General features: G+C 39.5%; 1 protein-coding gene across 4 annotated transcripts in view; it reads left to right on the forward strand.

The window, feature by feature from the left end:
• The window catches only part of LOC102941036 (isoaspartyl peptidase/L-asparaginase), a 232952-nt gene that overhangs the window by 50327 nt on the left and 161576 nt on the right, over positions 1–21049 (forward strand). For all 4 annotated transcript variants that reach the window (XM_043542439.1, XM_043542438.1, XM_043542437.1 and 1 more), the window contains one exon: positions 13528–13670. In XM_043542439.1, coding sequence (XP_043398374.1) covers positions 13528–13670 — 143 coding nt within the window. The remainder of the gene's footprint in view (positions 1–13527; positions 13671–21049) is intronic.

The following is a 21049-nucleotide window of genomic DNA, read 5'->3' on the forward strand; positions in this document are numbered from 1 at the left end:
TAACACATGTTCCAAACCCCACAGCCCTACTCAAACTGAGGTTGGAAAACAGGTCTATCCTAAACAGAGGAATGTGTGCTCTGTTTAATTTGCATTTAAGCAGTAAACAGGGTCGTCAAGCAGGAAGGGAAACAGAGAAAGCTCAAATAGATGAGAAAAAGCAGCAGGGAACATCCTTCCACATAGGCTCTGTCTCCTGATGCCCATCTGGAAATATTTTTCAAGAGAGAGACTGAAACTATAAAAAAATTAAGGACAAACATCCTAAGGGACCCCCTCTCTCTTCCTATCCATTTCATTCACGGCACCTGAAGTGACAAAGGAAGCATTTATTGGACTCTGGGAGAAGAGGTCCTAATCTACAGAGTTTGGTCAGTAAGACTGCTGTAAGCATGTGGTGAGAAACTTTGCTTGAATTTCTGGAGGTGAGAGGCTCGTCTATAACAAGTTAGGTATTAGTAAATATTTTATTGTTCTTGTAACTATTTTTGACTTTTATGTGACATTATTTGTACTCACTTAAAATCTATCTCTTTGTAGTTAATAAACTTATTTTGTTTTTTTTTCTAATTCAGTGTGTTCAAGTTGAAGTCTCTCCATTTGGGGTGACAAATTATGTGAATATTATTCCCTTAAAGGAATAATGGATTCAAGAGATCTGTACTATCCAGAAGCGGGCAGCGCAGTACAAGACATAGGTTTTTCGGGGGAAATCTGAGAGAGGGGAGTGTTGGGCTCACTCTGCAGTATACGCAAGGCTGGTATGAGCCAGAATGTAACCCAAGTGTGGCTGGCAGGTTGCAGTTACACGCAGACACTCAGGATGTGGCTTACATGCTGGAAAGCTGTGTTTGAGTGGCCCAGGTGGGAGCTATTTCCGCAAGGCATTGTAAGGCACCCAAGGTTGCAGGGCAGGAATGACACAGCTACTCATTAATCTGGATTGTACCCTGGTATGTCACACACCTCTTTTAGCCATTCCGGTTCCACAGTGATCTGTTGTTTTCCATGTTATAACCCTTCTGTCAGATCACTACTCAGTCCGTTTCCCCTTCCAGGGTAAATAAAAAAAAAGTCCAAAAATAGGACACTCAATATCTAATGGCCTTCAAGTCTGTCTCCTAACATTTATCTGGAACTTGTAATTCTTGGCCTCTTTTACATTTTTAACCTTGCTGCACAAACACCCTTGGTCTGGGGGAGAGGCAGAGGAACCCAGGCCCACAGTCTCCTCTGGGTTCCAGCCCAAGGACCCTGTTTTCGGTGGATAAGGACTCCTACACTTCCCTGAGCTGCTCCTAACTTCACCCTTCTTGTCAACATCTTCACCAGGTCTCTGGAGTCTGCTAGCCCTGCCTGCATTTATGGATCCTCACAGCTTTTCCTTGGCCAGCTACGAGGGTACTTTCTCGAAGACAATTCCCACCCCTTTTCTGTAGCAGCTGAGACTGTATTCTGAGCAGTCCCGCTGTCTCTTACCTTTTAAAACCATCAATATCTCCCTTCAGCAAACAGGAGTTCCCATTCAGCCCTCCCTTTGGGTCTGGGTTTGTCTCTCAGGCCTCTTGTCTTTTGGATAGCCAGACCTTCCTTTCCTCAAGCAGGAGTTCCCACACAGCCCTCTTCCTGGAGCCAGTGTTTGTGTCTCAGACATCTTGCACTGGAATAGTCAGCTTCCTTCAGCTGAACACCCTTTCTTATTAGCCTTTCAATCTGGAGAGTTCAGTGGCTCATCCTTCTCTTGTCAGTGTCTGCCCTCCCTACAAGGGAGGGAGGCAGCCTTTATGCTGACCCTTTTCTCCAAAATTTTCAACCCTGAATGGTTGGGGATGAAGGGAGCCTTGTCCTGCCCACTCTGCCAGGCTCCTAGTCCCAGGCCTTTAAAGAAATAGTACCTATCTTTCTCCCAATCTCTGATTATTCCTGGGACCGCTTTTTCTCTAGCCGTATCCTCCACAGGTCCTCATATAATCTTTATTGGGTCTTTCAAAATCCTTAAAGGGCCATGTGAGGCGGTGGGGTGGGCTGAGCACTCGGCACTAGTACCCTTATGAGGAGGCCACCCTGTCACACTTGGTCTCAGTGGAACGTCCGGACTGTCTTGATGGCCAGATAGCCAATGAGTTTCCTTCATATTAACTTCAAGAGTTTTCTATTAATGGGGAAGGCTGCATTAATAAGGGAATCTGGGGCTGGGTGACTCACATACAGCAATGTGGGAGCTCTTCACAAATCATGAAAAAAAATTAAGGAATTCCCAGGGATTGTTTGAGTGCTCAGAGATTTGGCAACCTGGATGCTCTATGTGTCCTCAGATATTGAACCAGATAGACATCTACATGTAAACACCTGCAATTGGTCAGCTCAGTCCATAGTAAAGGAGTGCTCCTGGATTCTTCAGTGACACTAAGCTATCACACAGCAGCATCCATGAGTAATGCCTACTATCTTTGGCTTGCTGGAAACTTCTGTTCTGTCTTAACAGATGATGACCAGACCTCAGTTATGTACGCCTTTGTCATCTCCTGTCTGGAATACAGCAATGCTATATACCCTGGCATGGAGCCATCAGCCTTTAGGAAATTCACACTGTAGTCTCCTAACCAACACAAGCTACTGCAAGCACATCTGGCCTGTCCTCTGTTCTCTACACTGGCTTCCATAGAATATGGACTCAAGTTCAATGTCCTAGTCCTTATCTTTAAAGTGTTCAATGGCTTGATCCAGGCTATCTAAAAAATTACCAAAAACTCCAGGATCAGGAAGCATGGTTGACAGTTCTGCTTTTTGGGCACAATGGGACTCACAAGGTTTAAGCTTATCTGTGTAGTAAACAGAGTTTTCTCAGGGGCCAGTCTGAGACTATTTAATGAACTCCCACAAGAACTAAGGACCATCACAAACCTCTCCTTCTGCCTAAACCAAACACTACACTGAAAACAATTATCCCCCCTGACAAGAGGATGAGAGAGAGAGAGAGAGAGAGAGAACAGACCATGTGACCGATGCTTAATGGATTACTGGAAGGCGCTCAGATACCACAGTGATAAGGGTTGTAGAAGAACCTATCTAGAATATAATAGAATCTTCAGTAGGGATAGATATGTCTAGCTCATCAGCTGCCTTTGAGCTTGCCCACTGTCTTTTGTATCTCTCTGAATGTGTATCTCTGACTTCCTGTACCAGCTAGTCATGGGTAACCTGGTGACTGTAACAAGCATCCTGTCTGTAAGAGAATAATAAACCCCAGAGAAGCAATGTCTGCCTCTTTTTAACCAGAGGATCAAGGACAGTTTCAGATAATAAATTTCCGTAGGAGAACAGGATGTGGACTAGAGGCTAGCTTTAACACAAGACATGATGTTAACAAAGTGGTTTTCCATGGAAGGAAATGTTTTGGTTAAAAAGGAAACTTTTATACTGTAGAAAAGCAAATGAAGTGTGAATCCTATAATTCTAACAACAATTGGAGAGTTTTTTTGTCAACCAGAAATATTTTAATGTCACTATAGATTCTGTGAACTTCAAACCAATGTCTAATCAGTCAATATCATCTTCCTAAATTATTTAGTAAATGCACAAAGATAGATCAAACGTTTGATAATACCAGAAGCTCAGCAGTGGGTAAAATTGATTGAATGCACTTTGAGCATGAATAAAAGAGTTTATGATTTATTGACACTCTGCAGATTAATCTGAAGCCACACTGAGCAGTGAAGCAGAGTAGTAAGCTTGATTTGTAGGAACTTTAAGAACAATCTGACAGGAAGGAAAAGGAGTTTGATCATGCTTCTTGACATAAAGTATTTTTTGGTAGTTTCCAGTGATTTTGTAAAATATTACATGTAAATGATGGAAATTGTTTTGTAATGAGTCCTTTAATGCAGTGCCTATTGTAGTTCCATTATTCAGTTTAAACTATGAAGCCTATCACTTTAAAAATACTAAAGAATGTATAGAAAATTGAAAAAAAATGAGTAATCCAGACTCACCATATACTATTATAAAATTGGTAGTCAAAATATGTTAATAATTACTGTATATGGCTACTAATTGATCATTCATCACTGATAATACAAATTAATTAGATTTAGCAATCTAACCCACTTTTTCAATTTTATGAACTCCATCTTTAAATTTTACCCTGTAATATTAAAGGAACTTAATCCTGACGTGAACATGAACTAAAAACTCACATCAAAACATCACTGAAATCTGGATTTGAATTTTGTAACTTTCCGATTCCATAGCTTTTCTTTCCAATTTTAATCCATCAATGTGTTTTGCTGTGAATGAGTCTGGATAAAAGTTTGGATTATTTCTGTTCTGTCTACATAATGGGGTTTAGATGACACTGAGAGATTTGTGTCAGTTTCCAGTGACTTTTAGATTTGAGTACTACATTAATTGAAAAATATACAAGGTAAATCCATCGTAACAAGTAATATGGACATAGGGATCATGGGGGCAGTCACGCAGTAATAGTTATTAAGTGTTTGTGATAAAATATATTTTTAATCTTTCTATTTTGTTGTTGCATGAGTGTGTGAGGCAGTATTGAAATGGTGATAGCTGAAAAGTTATCTTTACAGAGGATATATATATATGAGATCCAACAAGAATATCTGGGATTTATTTATTGCGAATACATATTTCTTCACAAAGAGGGATTTCACAGAGCACGCATGAAGCTTCAAAATACTATGGCAAAAAGACCAACTCAATTCAATTTCTCTGAACAAGTACCACACTATATAGACAATTAAGTCGTTTAGCTGGGTCTTGTAATTGAAAACAAAAGTTCTATTTGAAAATCCTGCAGAATATTTCCATTTGATGGATCATCTTGACAAATGTAATATTTTCATTCAGAATTTGGTGCTGTTCATTTGCATTATCAAATAATATAGAAGAAAACATTTTTAAATGGAAATATGGAATGAGTTTCGCATTTTCAGAATAGAATAACAGTTGCGAATTTGAAACATGATATGTCATAACATGAACTTTATCTTTGCATAGCAATATCCACACAAAATATTAGTTTCATATCTGAATGCAGTCTACCAATGCAAGAAAAATAATGTATATTACACATGGTCACAATATATAACAGAGCAAAATCTCCAGATGTAGAAGGTAAGAATAAACAGGAACACTGTGGATAAGTTTCAAGGAGAATGATTGAACACAGAGGCTCAGGAAGTAAGTTTGATTTTTATTACAAAGGTCAGGTGTCATAGGGCAGAGAGAAGAGACAAGTCTTGAAATAGGATTTTCAAAAAGTCAGGGAGTTAATTAAGCACAGAGAGGCTGTTCCAGATGATAGAGCAGCATGAAAGAAGAACATACCACCAACTGTGAAGAGACGAGAAGGGAAAACAAAAAGAACTGTGATATTTTAGGAGTATATACAGCAATCTTGAATATAAAAACAGGTGAGGTCAGAAAACTAGAGTGTGAATCAAAGGAAAATCTTAATGTCTGGGGACCATATTCAGACCTTGTATAAGTGGGTGCAAGCCTGTTGACCTGAGTTTAGCTGTACTGCTCATACCATTTCTGAATTTGGCCTTTGGAGGAAGATTTTGTTTCTTGTTCTGAAAAAGACAGAAAGTTAAAGAAGATATTGGGAAATGGAATTTTACATTTCCATTTTTAAATACAGCAGAGAAAAGACATGACATTTTGTTTCTGAATTAATTGAAATTCAGGAGTGGAGACACAGAGACAACCACAGATAGCTGGCGAACTAATCTAAATATAGTGTCTATAGCACTTGCCATCTGATTGCAGGCACTGAAAATTGTACTTCTATGGTCCAGCCTCACTGGCTTGTCTTGAAATGAAATAGATTTTTTATGTTCTGGGAACTGGGGTTCAAATGATCTACTGTCATCCCAGATGACTATTATTATTTACATAAGACCATAAAAATGGCCCTACTGGGTCAGACCAAAGGTCCGTCTAGCCCAGTATCCTGTCTTCTGACAATGGACAGTGCCAGGTGCCCCAGAGGGAATGAACAGAACAGGTGATCATCAAGTGATCCATCCCCGTCACTCATTCCCAGCTTCTGGCAAACAGAGGCTAGGGACACCATTCCTGCCCATCCTGGCTAATAGCCACTGATGGTCCTATCCTCCATGAATTTATCTAGTTCTTTTTTTAACCCTGTTAAGGTCTTGGCCTTCACCACATCCTCTAGCAAGGAGTTCCACAGGTTAACTGTGTGCTGTGTGAAGAAATACTTCCTTTTATTTGTTTTAAACCTGCTGCCTATTAATTTCATTTGGTGACCCCTAGTTCTTGTGTTATGAGAAGTAGTAAACAGCACTTCCTTATCTACTTTCTCTAAACCAGTCATGATTTTATAGACCTCAATCATACCTCCCCTTAGCCGTCTCTTTTCCAAGCTGAAAAGTCCCAGTCTTATAAATCTCTCCTCATACGGAAGCCGTTCCATACCCCTAATCATTTTTGTTGCCCTTTTCTGAACCTTTTCCAATTCCAATATATCTTTTTTGAGATGGGCTGACCACATCTGCACACAGTATTAAGATGTGGGCGTACCATGGATTTATATAGCGGCAACATGATAGTTTGTCCTATTATCTATCCCTTTCTTAATTATTCCCACCATTCTGTTCACTTTTTTGACTGCCACTGCATACTGAATGGATGTTTTCAGAGAACTATCCACAATGACTCCAAGATCTTTTTCTTGAGTGGTAACAGCTAATTTAGACCCCATAATTTTATATGTATACTTGGGATTATGCTCTCCAATGTGCATTACTTTGCATTTATCAACATTAAGTTTCATCTACCATTTTGTTGCCCAGTCACCCAGTTTTGAGAGATCCTTTTGTAGCTCTTCCCAGTCTGTTTGGGTCTTAACTATCTTTAGTAATTTTGTATTATCTGCAATTTTTGCTACCTCATTGTTTATCCCTTTTTCCAGATCATTTATGAATTTGTTGAATAGTACTGGTCAGAACAGACTCCTGGGGGACACCACTATTTACTTCTCTCCATTCTGAAAACTGACCATTTGTATCTACCCTTTGTTTCCTATTTTTTAACCAGTTACCGATCCATTAGAGCACCTTCCCTCTTATCCCGTGGCAGCTTACTTTGCGTCAGAGCCTTTGGTGAGGGACCTTGTTAAAGGCTTTTTGTCTTTTCAAGTGGCCAGAAATCTTTTAGATGCCTGCCAGACAAGTAAAAACATGACCACAGGCCAAAAGAGCATACCATGTTTGACTGAGGTAATACTACAGTGTCTTAGCAGATAAGATTGGGGGGAAGAGGAGAAACACAAAAAGTAGACAATAAAATGACATGATTGCTCCATTATGCACATACATCTTGATAGTTAATGATTTGGGTTCTTCTGACATTATCAGCATTGCCCCGCCTCTGATGTGCAGCGAGTTATATCTAAAGGAGAAAGTATGAAAGGCTACATCCTTAGATTTCAGGCAGTCAGCGCGAATAGCACTTAACAAATAATACTCCATAGAAAATATGAAATAAAAGCTCCATTACTAAAATATTAAGATTTTTCTGGTTTTGGAAAGCTTGTTAGAAAGAAAATTAATATCATTTACAACCCCCCATTCTGAGAAATCAGGACCCGAGTTCTGTCTCACAAGCTGAGGTATGGTCAAACAGTCTTAAAGAGATGGAGAAAGCATGAGACTGCATTTTGGTCTGACTTTCTGTTTCCTTACGCCTAATCTTGTCCCCAAGCATCTTGTTTGGAGGACTACATCAGATGGTGAAGAGCTGTACAGAAAGAAAACAAGGCAGTCAGAAAGTAAGGAAAAGACCAAAACTTTGAAGGAAATGGAGATTTGGGCATCGTCAGCATTGAATTTATACTTAAGGCTGAATTTAAAGTTAATGTGATTACTGCGGAGATAAAGGAAGAAGGAGACATGCCTCAGGGACCTAATTCACCCCGGGTGTTCGCTACGTCCCACCACCCAACACAGATGTAATGAGGTCAAGTGGTGTCCGTATAAGATAAATAAGAACTACTAATTATTCCTCAAGTAAGGTTTTTAATGATTTTCTACTATAATAACAGCATAAACAAAACAGAAAAAGAAAAAGCAAAGACCAATATTGGATAAGAATTCATACAAATGGCAAGTTATATTGGAGACAAGTACAAGTACACATAAAATTACTATTCATCAAAGAGCTAATGAATGACAACCGTACATGCATTTGTGTTGACAATTTATACTAAAGACAAGCACAAGTACATGTAGAGCTATTATACACCAAGAAGCTAGTGAACAGCAACCTCACATACACTCGTCCTGATAGGTTATACAGAAGACCCTGAAGACCAGCATATGTAACGCTATCATCCACCCCTTTATCTATTGCTAGTTTTATCCTATAGTATCGATACAACTTGAGATCAATTCCGTTCGAGCACTCAGACTTCTTTACTCCATAGACTTACCCTGCATTCGTCTGAAAATACATTACCCTTCAGTCGGCCATTTTCCGCACTGGCCAGGTACAGACAGTCGAGAAGTGCACGTCCCTTTGGTTCAGGGGGTGTGGGCCAGGTATGTAGTATGCCCAAGACACACACTGGCTTTGTGCCTTCGATTTATCTGATCTGTTGGTCGTGTTTCAAAACAGATCATCCAATCAGGGTGGACCACATTGCTAATGTGGTCAGTGTGGTTGCCCCAATTGTATAATTGATGCATACTTATCTCCTTATAGCCAATTTTCAGTTAATCATACAATTCAGGCCTATTTATCTTTTGTAGTCAATTGAGTTTTAAGTGTGGTTAATGTGGGTTTGCTTATTTCATAGGAGTCAGCAAAAAGTTGCCTGGTTGTAGCGCATCCTGACCACAAGTCTTAACTTCCTTTTGCAAAGCTTGCTTTTTAGAGTTTCCGGAAGTTTGAGGCCTAACATTGACAGTACTTTTGTTCAGTTTAAGCTTGACAATACAGTTCTTCAAATTATTCACAATTACAGACAATCATAGAGGTAGAGAAGAAGAATTGGTCAAAGAATAAGCACTTGAAGGCACTACTGTGGAAATGTCACGTGAAAGCGGAGTATTTAATCACAATCACAAACAACAACAACTACAACAACAACCAACAGTAGTTGGAGAGGTAGAAATGAAAGCAGAACAGCTAAATGCCTGAGAAGTTCAGCAAACAATGCCACATTGGGAATGTCATGCTTAATATTTGTAAAAGTAAGGTCACACAAAGGTCAGGATGGATGATAAGAAGGAGTCCTAGTTAGAAAAGCCGAAAAGGTAATTAACTATGCATAGAAGAGCAATTTCAGTATGTTGGAAAGGGAGGAAGCAATCAAATAAGTTGGTTTAGAAGAGGTTTTTAGATATACAAGAACATCATTTTTTTCCAAGACCATACAAAGAGGAAACTCTGGAGATAAGCAAAACTAGTGGAGAATCTTACTACTCTTAAGACATCTGCAAACGTGATAAAAATACACACACATCTAAAGCACATGCTGTGCAACATCAGTCTCTGTACAATAAATTTGCTAAATTCCCTTTCTATCAGTAAACTGCAGAACCTATTAATACACTTCTTCCAAACCTCTTGCACCTTTTGATGCAATAATTTGGTCCCCACTGTAAAGGTTTCCATTTGCAACCATAACAATGTCTAGATATTCTGGGTAATCAGAAGAAAAGTTCATTCCCAGTCACCATTGGAGGGACAAGGAAAAGGTTAAAAAAATCCCACAAATGAAAACACAATGAAGTTACTGAGTTCCTTTTTCTAGCAACCTTTCAACTCTGGTTCATCTCCTTCTCTTTATGGTTCTCCACCAACTCTTTTCCCTAGCTTTCCATGAGACTGAATTCATCCTAAGTGCAGAGCTCTGCTCAGATCTTGGGAGCGGGAAGAGTGTATCTCCACAAACCTGCACCCCATAGCCTTGGCAATATTTACAGCAGCTGAAGGGCTGATACAGGAGGCAGCTGTTCCACCTCCTCAAGCTTTATACCAGTGGAGAGTTCATCTATGCAGGGGGAATTAATTGCTGGTAACCTTCAGGCAGAGTATGTCCACTTTGCACTGGCTCTGTGGCTCAAAGGGTAAATCTAAACTGTGCAGTAAGCCCAGGCTCTTACTTAGGTTTGATCTCAAATCCCCCTTCCAGCCACACACAGATGACTATGATTTCAGTCATCATGCAGGACCTGGGTCTTAGGACCCTGCTTGGGGGATAGGTCAGAGCCCCAAGTCCCTCTGTGGCTTGAATGCAAGTCTTATAATTTTGCAGTGTGGACACAGATATAGCTGCAGACCTGAGTCAGAAAGTGAGTGTAGTGCAATATGAATGCTTTGGCACAGCTGTGAGACCTGGATCCAGCAACTGTAAGTCCAGATTTTCAATGCAGCATGGATACTCAGGTGTGGGCTTGGATACATTGAGTCCACAAGCCCTGGTCCCACAGATGTGGGTTTACAGTGCAGTGTAAACATTTCCAAAGTGGCCTGAGTTGACTGGAGAGCTGGCCCTGTATTTTTTAATCATGACCACCATCCTGTTTCCAGTTTCTTCCAATCCATGTGATCATTATTCAATACAAAGTTCACCAATAAAAATAAATTTACCAAAGTGAAGATGGTAAAAAAAATGTGGAGGAGGTCAGAATACCTGGAACAGTCAAAACTCTGACATGGCTTTTGGAGACGGTTGTGAATCCTGGCCACTGTGTGTAGACCGTAGTTTGGGACATAAGACAACAACCTGTATCCAGATGCAGCACATCGTGAGAAGTGTGGGGGAACCAGAGTTTTCATCCTGTGAAAAATTTTGCATTTGGAATGTCATGTTTTAAAAAGTCAGTTTCAGCAGCCAGCTCCTTGGCTTCCTGGTCAGCTCACCATCTGCCAACTTGCCCGCCTGTCAAGTGTACAGCCCTGGGAGCCTGCTGCCTGGGAAGCCAGGAAGCCCAAGGAGTTGGCTAGCTGAGTAAGTACTACCCAGGAAGCAGGACAGCTAGGAAGCCTGCAACCCAGGGATTCTGGCCATTTAGGCAACTGGCCAGGTAAGTAGCCACCACTGACTGGGGTGGGCAACCCACCCACCTGCAGGCAGACAGCTGGGGAGCTGTCCAGCCTGGGAGCCAGCTTCCCAGGTAGTCTGGAGAGCCTAATAGTCCAGAGGCCTGCCAGGCGAGGAGCTGAGCAGCTGGGAGGACTGGCAGGAAACAGGCTAGCCTGCTTGCTGGGTTTCCATCAAAAGTTTATACAGAATCTAATTGACAGAAAGTTTTGATTCAGCAAATCAGCATTTATCAGCACAAAACTGTTCTGCTGAAAAATTCTTGACTAGCTCTATTCAAGGTGGGTTAGCATTCAGAAGTTTATAGAGCACTGGGGACCTGGCTATTTTAAGCTCCTTTCCCAATTTTCACCCACAAAGAGTGGTGCCATTTGGTTTCTTGAAGCACTTCTTAGCATGAGTGTGGTTTTCTGAATGAGGGCTTCAGAGTTTACTTCTTCCTACTGTGGGAGTTGCATTCCATCCTGAAGTTCATGCTCTCTTGTCCATAGAGTTGGACCTCCTGGTTCAGGGATTAAGGCATTCTCACTAGAACAACTTGAGTCCTGGAATTTCCTCCCTCATGTATTGTGCCCAAGTCCAAGTTTGGTGATTATTATTTTTAAGGGTACAAGTCAAGATACTTTTTCTTAATGGCTTTTTCTTAATTTGTGCCCTTAGCCTGAGGGTGTCCCATCAATAAGATAGGTGGCTGGTTTGTGCTAATTGCTAGACAGATGTTGATTTTAATGTTTGTAAAGTGCTCGGCTATCATGAACATAAATAGAATATCAACAACCCAAATAAACAGCTTCATTTGTACTTCTTCCTTAACTTTTATATTTTATTTTCCCCTTGTTGTTACATTGAAGTCCTTTGCTTAACTGCCCAGCTATGTCATATACATCAAGTCTGGGAAGGATTTGTTTCTCCATTTAATGTTTTACTTATAGGAGTTACACGTTTATAGATACCAGCCCCTAGTGTTATGATACTATTTTAATTTAGAAGCAGATGACCGTTATTTCACTGTAAGCCTTTTCACAGATTTATTGAGTCATAAACCTGATGGTGCTTTAGGGATGCTTTCAAAGGAGAGCAATGAGAAACATTAATGGGAATGTTTGAAAGAAAAGTGTTGCTGGATAGTCTAGAAGTTGTTTCAGGTTTGTAATAATTTTGGGGGTGAATCTGAGTGCTTATGCAAGTGACTGATAGTGTAGGCGCATGGCATATTGTGTATATCTTCCACACAAGCTTTGCCAGCATATCCTGCCAGTACTCCTCAGTTCTGACAAAAAGAAAAATTGTGTATGCAGTGGTGTTGTAGCCACGTCAGCCCCATGATACTAGAGAGATAAGGTGTGTGAAGTAATATCTTTTGTTAGACCAACATCTGTTGGCGAGAGACACGAACATAATGGGAAAGTGAGTATGTTTCCCAGATCCAGAGAAGAGCTCTGTGTAAGCTTGAAAGCTTGTCTCTCTCACCAACAGAAGTTGGTCCAGTAAAAGATATTAACTCACTCATCTTTTCTCTCTAATAAAAAAAAAATCTTGACATTCCAATCTAGGCTTGCAATAAGCAAAGACTAACAATTGTGCCATGGTTTTCCAACATGGGAAAAATGCCCACTGCTGCCTAGATTGACCAAAATCACTACACATGTTAAAGGTTATGGCCCAATTGAAAATAATAATTATTAATAATAATATAGCCCCTCCCTCACTATACAGTTCTTTTTTTCACTTACTAATAATATCTTTGTGGGAATTTTAGTAAGGCCCCATTTTACTGTTCATTTTGCTTTACACTGATTTTGCATCTTTATTTTTCCTATTTGGATAGAATTCTTCTCAGCCATAATAGCCTGTTTGATAATGATTATGTGTGTGGTTTTATGTTTAAACAATGCTGAAGGGGCTCTGAATCTACTCTTTTAAATGCCCCAAAAGCAGATAGCTTAGAAGCATATTAGAAATGCAAAGTGTTGAAACTTGACAATAGTAATCAGTTTTGCCTTGTCTCTAAAATAGTCATGTTTACCTCAGTAGTAAACATATTTCATGTATTATAAATATCTTCCTACATTACTAGAGTTGCTCTATGATCATCGATACTCTTATGTGATTACCTAAAATATTGAGAAGGGACAACAGTCAATACCACTGGAAAAATGCAATGCCTAACAGGGTTTATGATTTTAGAAACAAGATAAAAGCTTTATGACTCAAAGAAAACAATCAAATGCTTTTTTTGTAGCCACAAGCATCATATTTACTTAAAGGATTGTGACTATAAAAGCAAATATCTCTTACAGGAAGCCAGGACAAAAGCTGTCAGAGAACAGGGTAGTAAATAGCTCTGAAATTGTTTTCTCTGCTTCATTTCAAAAGCTTAAGGCTAAGAATGTTTGACCTTTTACAAATGGAATGGTTTCCTGCAGGTCATGGTGCTGTACTGAATGCTGATGGTTATGTGGAACTTGATGCAATCATCATGAATGGAAAAACTCTTGCTGCTGGTGCAGTCTCCTGTATCAGGAACATTTCTAATCCGGTGACGTTTGCTTGTTCAGTCTTGGAAAAGGTAGAGAACTTTTATTTTCTTCATCTGTGCAGTTTTAATTCTAATGTTTCTTGACAGGGGGACAAATAAGATTGTGTAATTGTTAAAAATGCTCCAGAAAACGTACAGGGGTCAGGGAGAGAAATGTTAAGTGAAACAAACAACAATCTAACTAATCACATCTGTTGTCAGTCATTTGTCACCATGACAAATTAGTGAAATATGTAAGGTGTTTCAACTGAAAATTATATTTTTATTTTAGCATTAATAATTTAAAATTTTAATGAATTTTTTGCTGATTAAAGGCCAAATCTTTGTCCCACTGAGGTCAATGGAAGTTTTTCTGTTGACCTCAATGGGATCAGACTTGGCCTTAAGTGTAGACAATTTTTATTTTTTGGTTTGTTAATATTTCCTATGTAAGCTAATGCTTTCTTCCATACTGCCCCTTATGCATGGAACTAATCCATTAAAGACATTACTTGTCTTCCTTCAAATTCCTCCTGCAGACTCACTCCTGCTGTGAAACCTACAAAAATCCGCCAGATGATGATGACTAGGTTGTGCAACAGTTAAGGAAATATCTATCTATCTAGTGATTGATCGATCTATCTATCTGCGTCATGATCCCTGTTAATCTCCCATTGCAATTAACCATGGCAGACACCAAATCTGACAATATGCACTGAGAACACAGGAGAAATAGACATAAATGTCATATACAGGGCACCTAAAGTCTTCCGTTTCAATGTGGAAGGATTATTTGCAGAGAAGGCTGATGTTCTGTCTGGTATAAAAGCATATATCATGCTTGCAAGAAAGAGAGAGACAGCAGCCCCAAAAATCCCTAGCATGTGTATTTCTGTGAACATAAAAAGCAACATCTGTGGCAGCACAATACTTGTACTGGACAAAAGACGGGTGAAAAACACTGCTGTGAAACACTGTGCTACAATGGAACTCATCATGGTTGAACTTGATAAAATAGCAGTAGTTTCTGCTTACAAGCCACCAGCTGAACAGTTGGCCTGGCCAGCCAACTTTCCCCTGTCAGAAAAACCATGCCTCGTCATAGGGGACTTCAATAGTGTCAACACCATCTGGGGTACCCCAACAATGACAACAATAAGGAAGGATTTGAGAAGTGGGCAGCACCAAACAACTTGATTTTGCTCTATGACTTCAATGACAAATATATCTTCCAAAGCACATGATGGAACAAAGAGTACAATCCCAATGTACCCTTTATTGTTCATCAAAATACAGGCAACTTCAAAAAGGAGGTCATGGCAGCAATTCCAAGGTCAAAGCATAGACCAATAAGTGCCATTAGAGGCTATAGTACAGCCCAGAAAAACAAAGTATCTGCTGCGATTCAACTTTAGAAAGGCTGACTGGGAAGGCTTTACCTCTGAATTGGATTTATCCATCTGTGATATTACTCTGGCACATGAGTGTTATGGAGAATTTGTCTCCCTGGTGTGGAAGACTTCATCAAAGTACACCCCTATGGCACACTGGAAATTATTTGTACCTGGGCTTTCAGAACAGACCAGCCAACAATCTAAAAAATATTCAGAACTGTTTGAGTTGGATCTGTTTGGTGAAGAAACCATTGGACTCAAGAACATGCTTATATGAGAGAATAGAAAGGATCAGTGTGACCATTGGAGGGAGATGGTTGAAACAACAAACCTGTGCTGTAATCGGAACTAAAGCCTGGGCTAACATTTGCAAGCTGAACCCTGATGGACAAAACCCCAAATTCATTGCCACAGTCTCTCACAGACAAGTTGCACACGAACGCACCCTAAATGGTCAGCCAGCCACAAAGCAAAACAGGAAAAGAAACAAGTTAAGCAGGAATATTGTCCACTCCTCAGACAGCAAAGTGCACAATGAGCAACTCAACACTGAGACACTTATAATAGACATGAAAACTCTGAAATGTGGAAAAGCAACTGGACTCCATGGTGTATCTAATGAATGATTACTGCATTTTGTCACAAAAGTGCAGAATTGGATGTTTGACGTCTTTAATTCTTGCATGGAGACAACACAGACCCCCAGGCTGTGGAGACAGGCCAAAGTGATTGCACTACTCAGACCACATAAAGACCCTTGCTCTGGAAAGAGTTATCACCCAATATCCTTTTCTCAACCTAGAAGCTATATGCACAGATGATCATGTGTAGAATAGAGCCAATAGAAAGAGCAGCTGACTGATGACCAAGCCTATTTCAGCCCATCTCATTCATGCTAAGGCTAAGTTGCAACCCATCTCAGAACATCAAAGATAGTTTCTCAATCTGCAAAATTACAGGGTCTGTGTTTGTTCATCTGCCAGCTGCTTACGACACCATGAACCATTGTGCACTTCTACTGAAATTGGCAAGAATTCTGAGAGGAAGCAAAATGGTCCAGGTCATCTACTCCCTGCTTGAGAATCAATGTATTTTTGCTGAGATGGATGTTCAGAAAAGTCAATGGCATACTCAACAGAATGGATTGGCTCAAGATTCAGTATCATCACACTTGCTGTTTGATGTCTACAAAAATGACCGACCAGAATTCCCTGATATGTAAAGATTCATTTATGCAGATCACCTTTGCATCACCACCTAGTCAGAAAGATTTGAGGACATTAAGTACACTCTAAGTGGTTCTCTGAGTGTACTTGGAAAATATTATCACACATGGTTCTTGAATGCTATACCTCAAAAGACACAAGAGTGTTCCATTCACCTGAAACACCATCAGGCCATGTGAAAACTTCAGATATCATGGCACGGTACAATCCTTGATCGCTATGAACATCAGGTGTACCGTGGGTTCACATTAGACTGAATGCTGACATTCAAAGAGCACATAAAGAAGCTGAAGAAAGTGAACTCCAGGAATTGTGTACTCCAGAAGCTGGCCAACACAAAATGAAGAGCTGACCCCTTGAAAACTTCGAGCAACCAGTCTCGCCTATGTTACTCAGCTTCATAGTAACATGCCCTAGTATACTTAAGCCATTCACATATAATTGATACTGAACTCAATAAATCCTGTAGGATCTTTCCAGGGACATCGAAACTGACTCCCACACTGTCGCTGTACTGTCTTTGAGTGGTTGCACCACCATTAGTGAGGTAGGGTGCCTTCAGTACGAAGGAGAGACAAAAACAGGTGCATGATCCAAGACATCCACTGCATGGACACATGCCACCACTCAAGAGGCTGAAGTCCAGAAATAGCTCTGTCTCTGAAAATCCTTTACCCCAAAATACCACTGTGGAAGGCTACATAGTAGCAAAATGGTGGGAAACGCTGATGATCATTGAGAACCTGGTTCCTTCTGTCACGGTTCCTTCCCCACTCTGAACTCTAGGATACAGATGTGGGGACCTGCATGAAAGACCCCCTAAGCTTATTCTTACCAGCTTAGGTTAAAACTTCCCCAAGGCACAGATTTCTTTCCTGCCTTGAGAACCAGTTTAGGTTAAAAACCTGGTAAGCTGCCACCACCAAGCGATTTATACAAAGAACAGGGAAAAAGCCTACTTGGAGACATCTTCCCCCAAAACATCCCCCCAAGCCCTACACCCCCTTTCCCAGGGAAGGCTTGATAATAATATCCTTACCAATTGGTACAGGTGAACACAGACCCAAACCCTTGGATCTTAAGAACAATGAAAAATCAATCAGGTTCTTAAAAGAATAATTTTATTTAAAGAAAATGTAAAAGAATCACCTCTGTAAAATCAGGATCATAAATACTTTACAGGGTAATCAGATTCAAAACATAGAGAATCCCTCTAGGCAAAACCTTAAGTTACAAAAGACACAAAAACAGGAATACACATTCCCTCCAGCACAGCTTATTTTACAAACAAACAAAAAAAAAAAAAAAAAAAAATCTAACACATTTTCTAGCTAGATTACTTACTAACTTTACAGGAGTTGGAAGGCTTGCATCCTTGATCTGTTCCCAGCAAAGGTATACCCAGACAGACAAAACCCTTTGTCCCCCCCCTCTAGATTTGAAAGTATCTTGTCCCCGCATTGGCCATTTTGGGTCAGGTGCCAGCGAGGTTACATTAGCTTCTTAACCCTTTACAGGTGAAAGGATTTTGCCTCTGGCCAGGAGGGATTTTATAGCACTGTATACAGAAAGGTGGTTACCCTTCCCTTTATATTTATGACACCTTCAGAACAAGTCCCTCCAGGCACTGACCTCAAATGAAAATACTTTTGTACTCTCGAGTGAGAGCTGGGATGGCAAAGACTGCTGACAATGTGACCCAAGTGGAAGCTAAGGAATGACCCAAATGTGAATGTGGAGATTCTAGGCAAATGCTTGAACACTGCCCCCAACAACATACTGTACACCTGAGGAACTATTCACAATAAATGACAACACTGTATTTTAGCTTGTTGCTCCAAAACTGAAGCCACGATGATGATCAAATATTTAATAGCTAACCAATTCAGTCACATGATCCTTTTTTCATTATCCTCAGCCTAACTTCTTGCCTTCTCTCCTCTTTTTTGATCACACTTTTTTTTTAACAAGTTCTCTCAATTTAGACTGAAAGTGCTTTGGGGAAAGAGTCATGTTTTTGTGTGTGTTTGTACATCACCTGCTATTGGTCTGTCTTTCCTACCTGCTATGGTCTGAGTTTTAAATTGGAATTTGATTCTTATGTTTCCTTCTCCAATTTGTTTTTTTCAAAAAATCCAGGTTTTGTATCAGGGTGTTCCAAACGATCTTAAGCTCCCATTACTACCATAAGATAATAATCCTGTATGTTCTCAGAGGTTTCATTCCATAGTATATTGAGTTGTTGGAATTAATACTTTTCTTATTTCACATTGCATATTGTATCTTTTATGTGAATTACTGTATTGGTTCTTGGAAAATATATACATGTAGATTTTGAGAAATCCAAAGAATGTGATAATGTGAAGATTATATTTATTACTCTATGATGGGACTAGAAAAACTGAAATGGCAAAATGGCAAAGAAATAATTCATATAATGTGTTTTATAATAATTTATTTATACAAAAATACAGAACAATCCGGTGGCTGATGTAAAAGGGATCCACCTAAACAAAGACTTGCTTCGAAACATCATGTGCTGCAGCCTCACCCCAGCCTCACCCCAAGAAATATAGTTCCCTAGACAATTTTTATAATTATAATTAAAGTTGCTCATTACTGTACTAATTACTCAGTATTACTGGTAACACTGCACAAAGAAAGCACTTCGGATAACAATTTGCTGCTTTGATGACTCCATAAGCTAGGGTCATAGTTCACACATCAGATATAAGCATTAGCATGGAATGAATTGCTAGACAATCTTCTTTAACTTTCTTCTTAAATGAGATAGTTAGAGATGGTATTTAAGAAAAAATATCGTTCATACACTTAACAGACAAAAACAATTGTAAAGTAAACAGAGAAAGATTGTTACGAGAACCAAATGGAACTAGTTTCACTGCTCAAATAAAATGAGTGTTCTGGTGGCTGTTCTGTTTCTGAGTTTTGAAAGTATATTGTTATAGCTCAAGTGCAAGTAAAATATGATCCTTAAAGATTTTATTTTTATTTTTAATTCAGCTTGCCATAAAAGTGGCTCACAGAAAAAACATAATGATAATTATACCAGCAAAATTTGCATCTCTGTAGTTAAAGGGCTTCCAGCATTTTCATTAAATACTTCTGTTTTCATAGTCTACAAAAAATACATTGTGGTCATAATCTGCCATAGAACAGATCAGAAGAAAAATGCTTATTTTTGTAAATTAAAGTTTGAAGAAAACACGTCAGACTCTTTAGTTATAGATTATCAAAAGAATAGAAATGCTTCCCATTCCCACCCCTCCTTTTTTTCATTTTTTACAGTTTTTATTAGTTTTCAAAATATAGAAATATTTTTTCTGGCCAAGCAGTCTGATTTATAAGTAAGATGCACCCACTATGGAAGCACCCAAGTTGCTCTGCACAGAAAACACTGAGGATGTTTGTCTTGGCCCCTGGAAGTCAATGACAGTTTTGACAAAATTTCACCCGGGGACTTTGTGGGAGCAGGGGAATCCAACCATATTGGGGCAACTGGCAGAACTGAGAACTGGTTTTGGTTTGTTATACATATTAATATATAATAAATTGTTTGTGCTATACTGTTGGTAGCTGAATATTGTATTTATCAATAAAAAAGGAAATGAGAGATGAAAGGAAAAAAATATAAAAAGATGGATCATGCACTGATATTTTATGGGTATATGATTAGAAACAGGATCAAATTATATGAGTTATTGTTATCTTTCTACCTGTATGTAACTCCTACCAGGGGCTTGCAGTTTTTTTCCTTGCTATAACTCAAATCTGACCTTAAAATCATACATTTTAGTAATACCTGTGAGATACATATTTGGCTAACAAGAGCAAGCCTCTTTACGACAGATAACCAAATCTTGCAGCTATTACTCCTTATGCAGGGAAGTTTCTCATTGGCTTAAAAATGAGAAGAATAACCATAAACCATTCTTTTTTCTAAAGTGTACATTATTAGCTTATCATATATGGGCTACAGTATTATAGGTGCTGATACAGTGGTGATGGGCATGGTATAAAACTTTAGTTTGGAGCTATTATAGTCAAGTAGATCAAAATCAGCTTTTAAGAATATCTTTACATTCATAAATGGCAAATGAAACCCATTTCAGTGTATCATTACACTATTTATAAGTGTAAATATATTTTTAAAAGAGTGCCCCCATACATTTATTTTTAAATCCCATAATTCTGTGGGTTCAAGAACATGTTAGGCTGCTGACCAAAATTACTTGGACCATCCTTCTCTGTGGTGAGGATGTGAGATGCTGCCCATGTGAAGAAAGCTCAGGTGATTAAGCATCTTGCCTTCTGGCTGTTTTGCATCCTGAATTTGTGGAAACATTCACTTTTCCTTCCTATGGGATGCAATCTTCAGGGCTTTATAGCCATAGTATCCTTTCCTGCACATCCCATGGCTGAATCTCCTTTCTGGCAGAACAAACATAATTTTGTCAAACTGTGTGGTAACTAGGAGAAGTGCAGAATAACTTTCTGCCTATCCAAGTGGTAGTTTGTTGGTGAAGCTTCCTTCTCGCCTGTGTTTCCTTCCCTGTTGTGGCCCAACTTCCCCAAAAATGTCAAAGGAGTAATCTGCTTCAGGCCTTTACACGCAAAGATTTATGAGCTTCCTTGAGGATATGCCCTAATGAATGTCCCAAACTTTTCAGTACAGAGGTCATTCCAGGCCTAATTTTAGGACACCAGGTAATAGAAATTTGGGTGCAGGTCCGTCTCTGTCTCTGCCAAGCTCTGTGCTGCATAGTCCAGTGCCTTTTGGGGAGACCAA

Source organism: Chelonia mydas, chromosome 3 (assembly GCF_015237465.2).
Source record: "Chelonia mydas isolate rCheMyd1 chromosome 3, rCheMyd1.pri.v2, whole genome shotgun sequence".
NCBI lineage: Eukaryota > Metazoa > Chordata > Testudines > Cheloniidae > Chelonia > Chelonia mydas.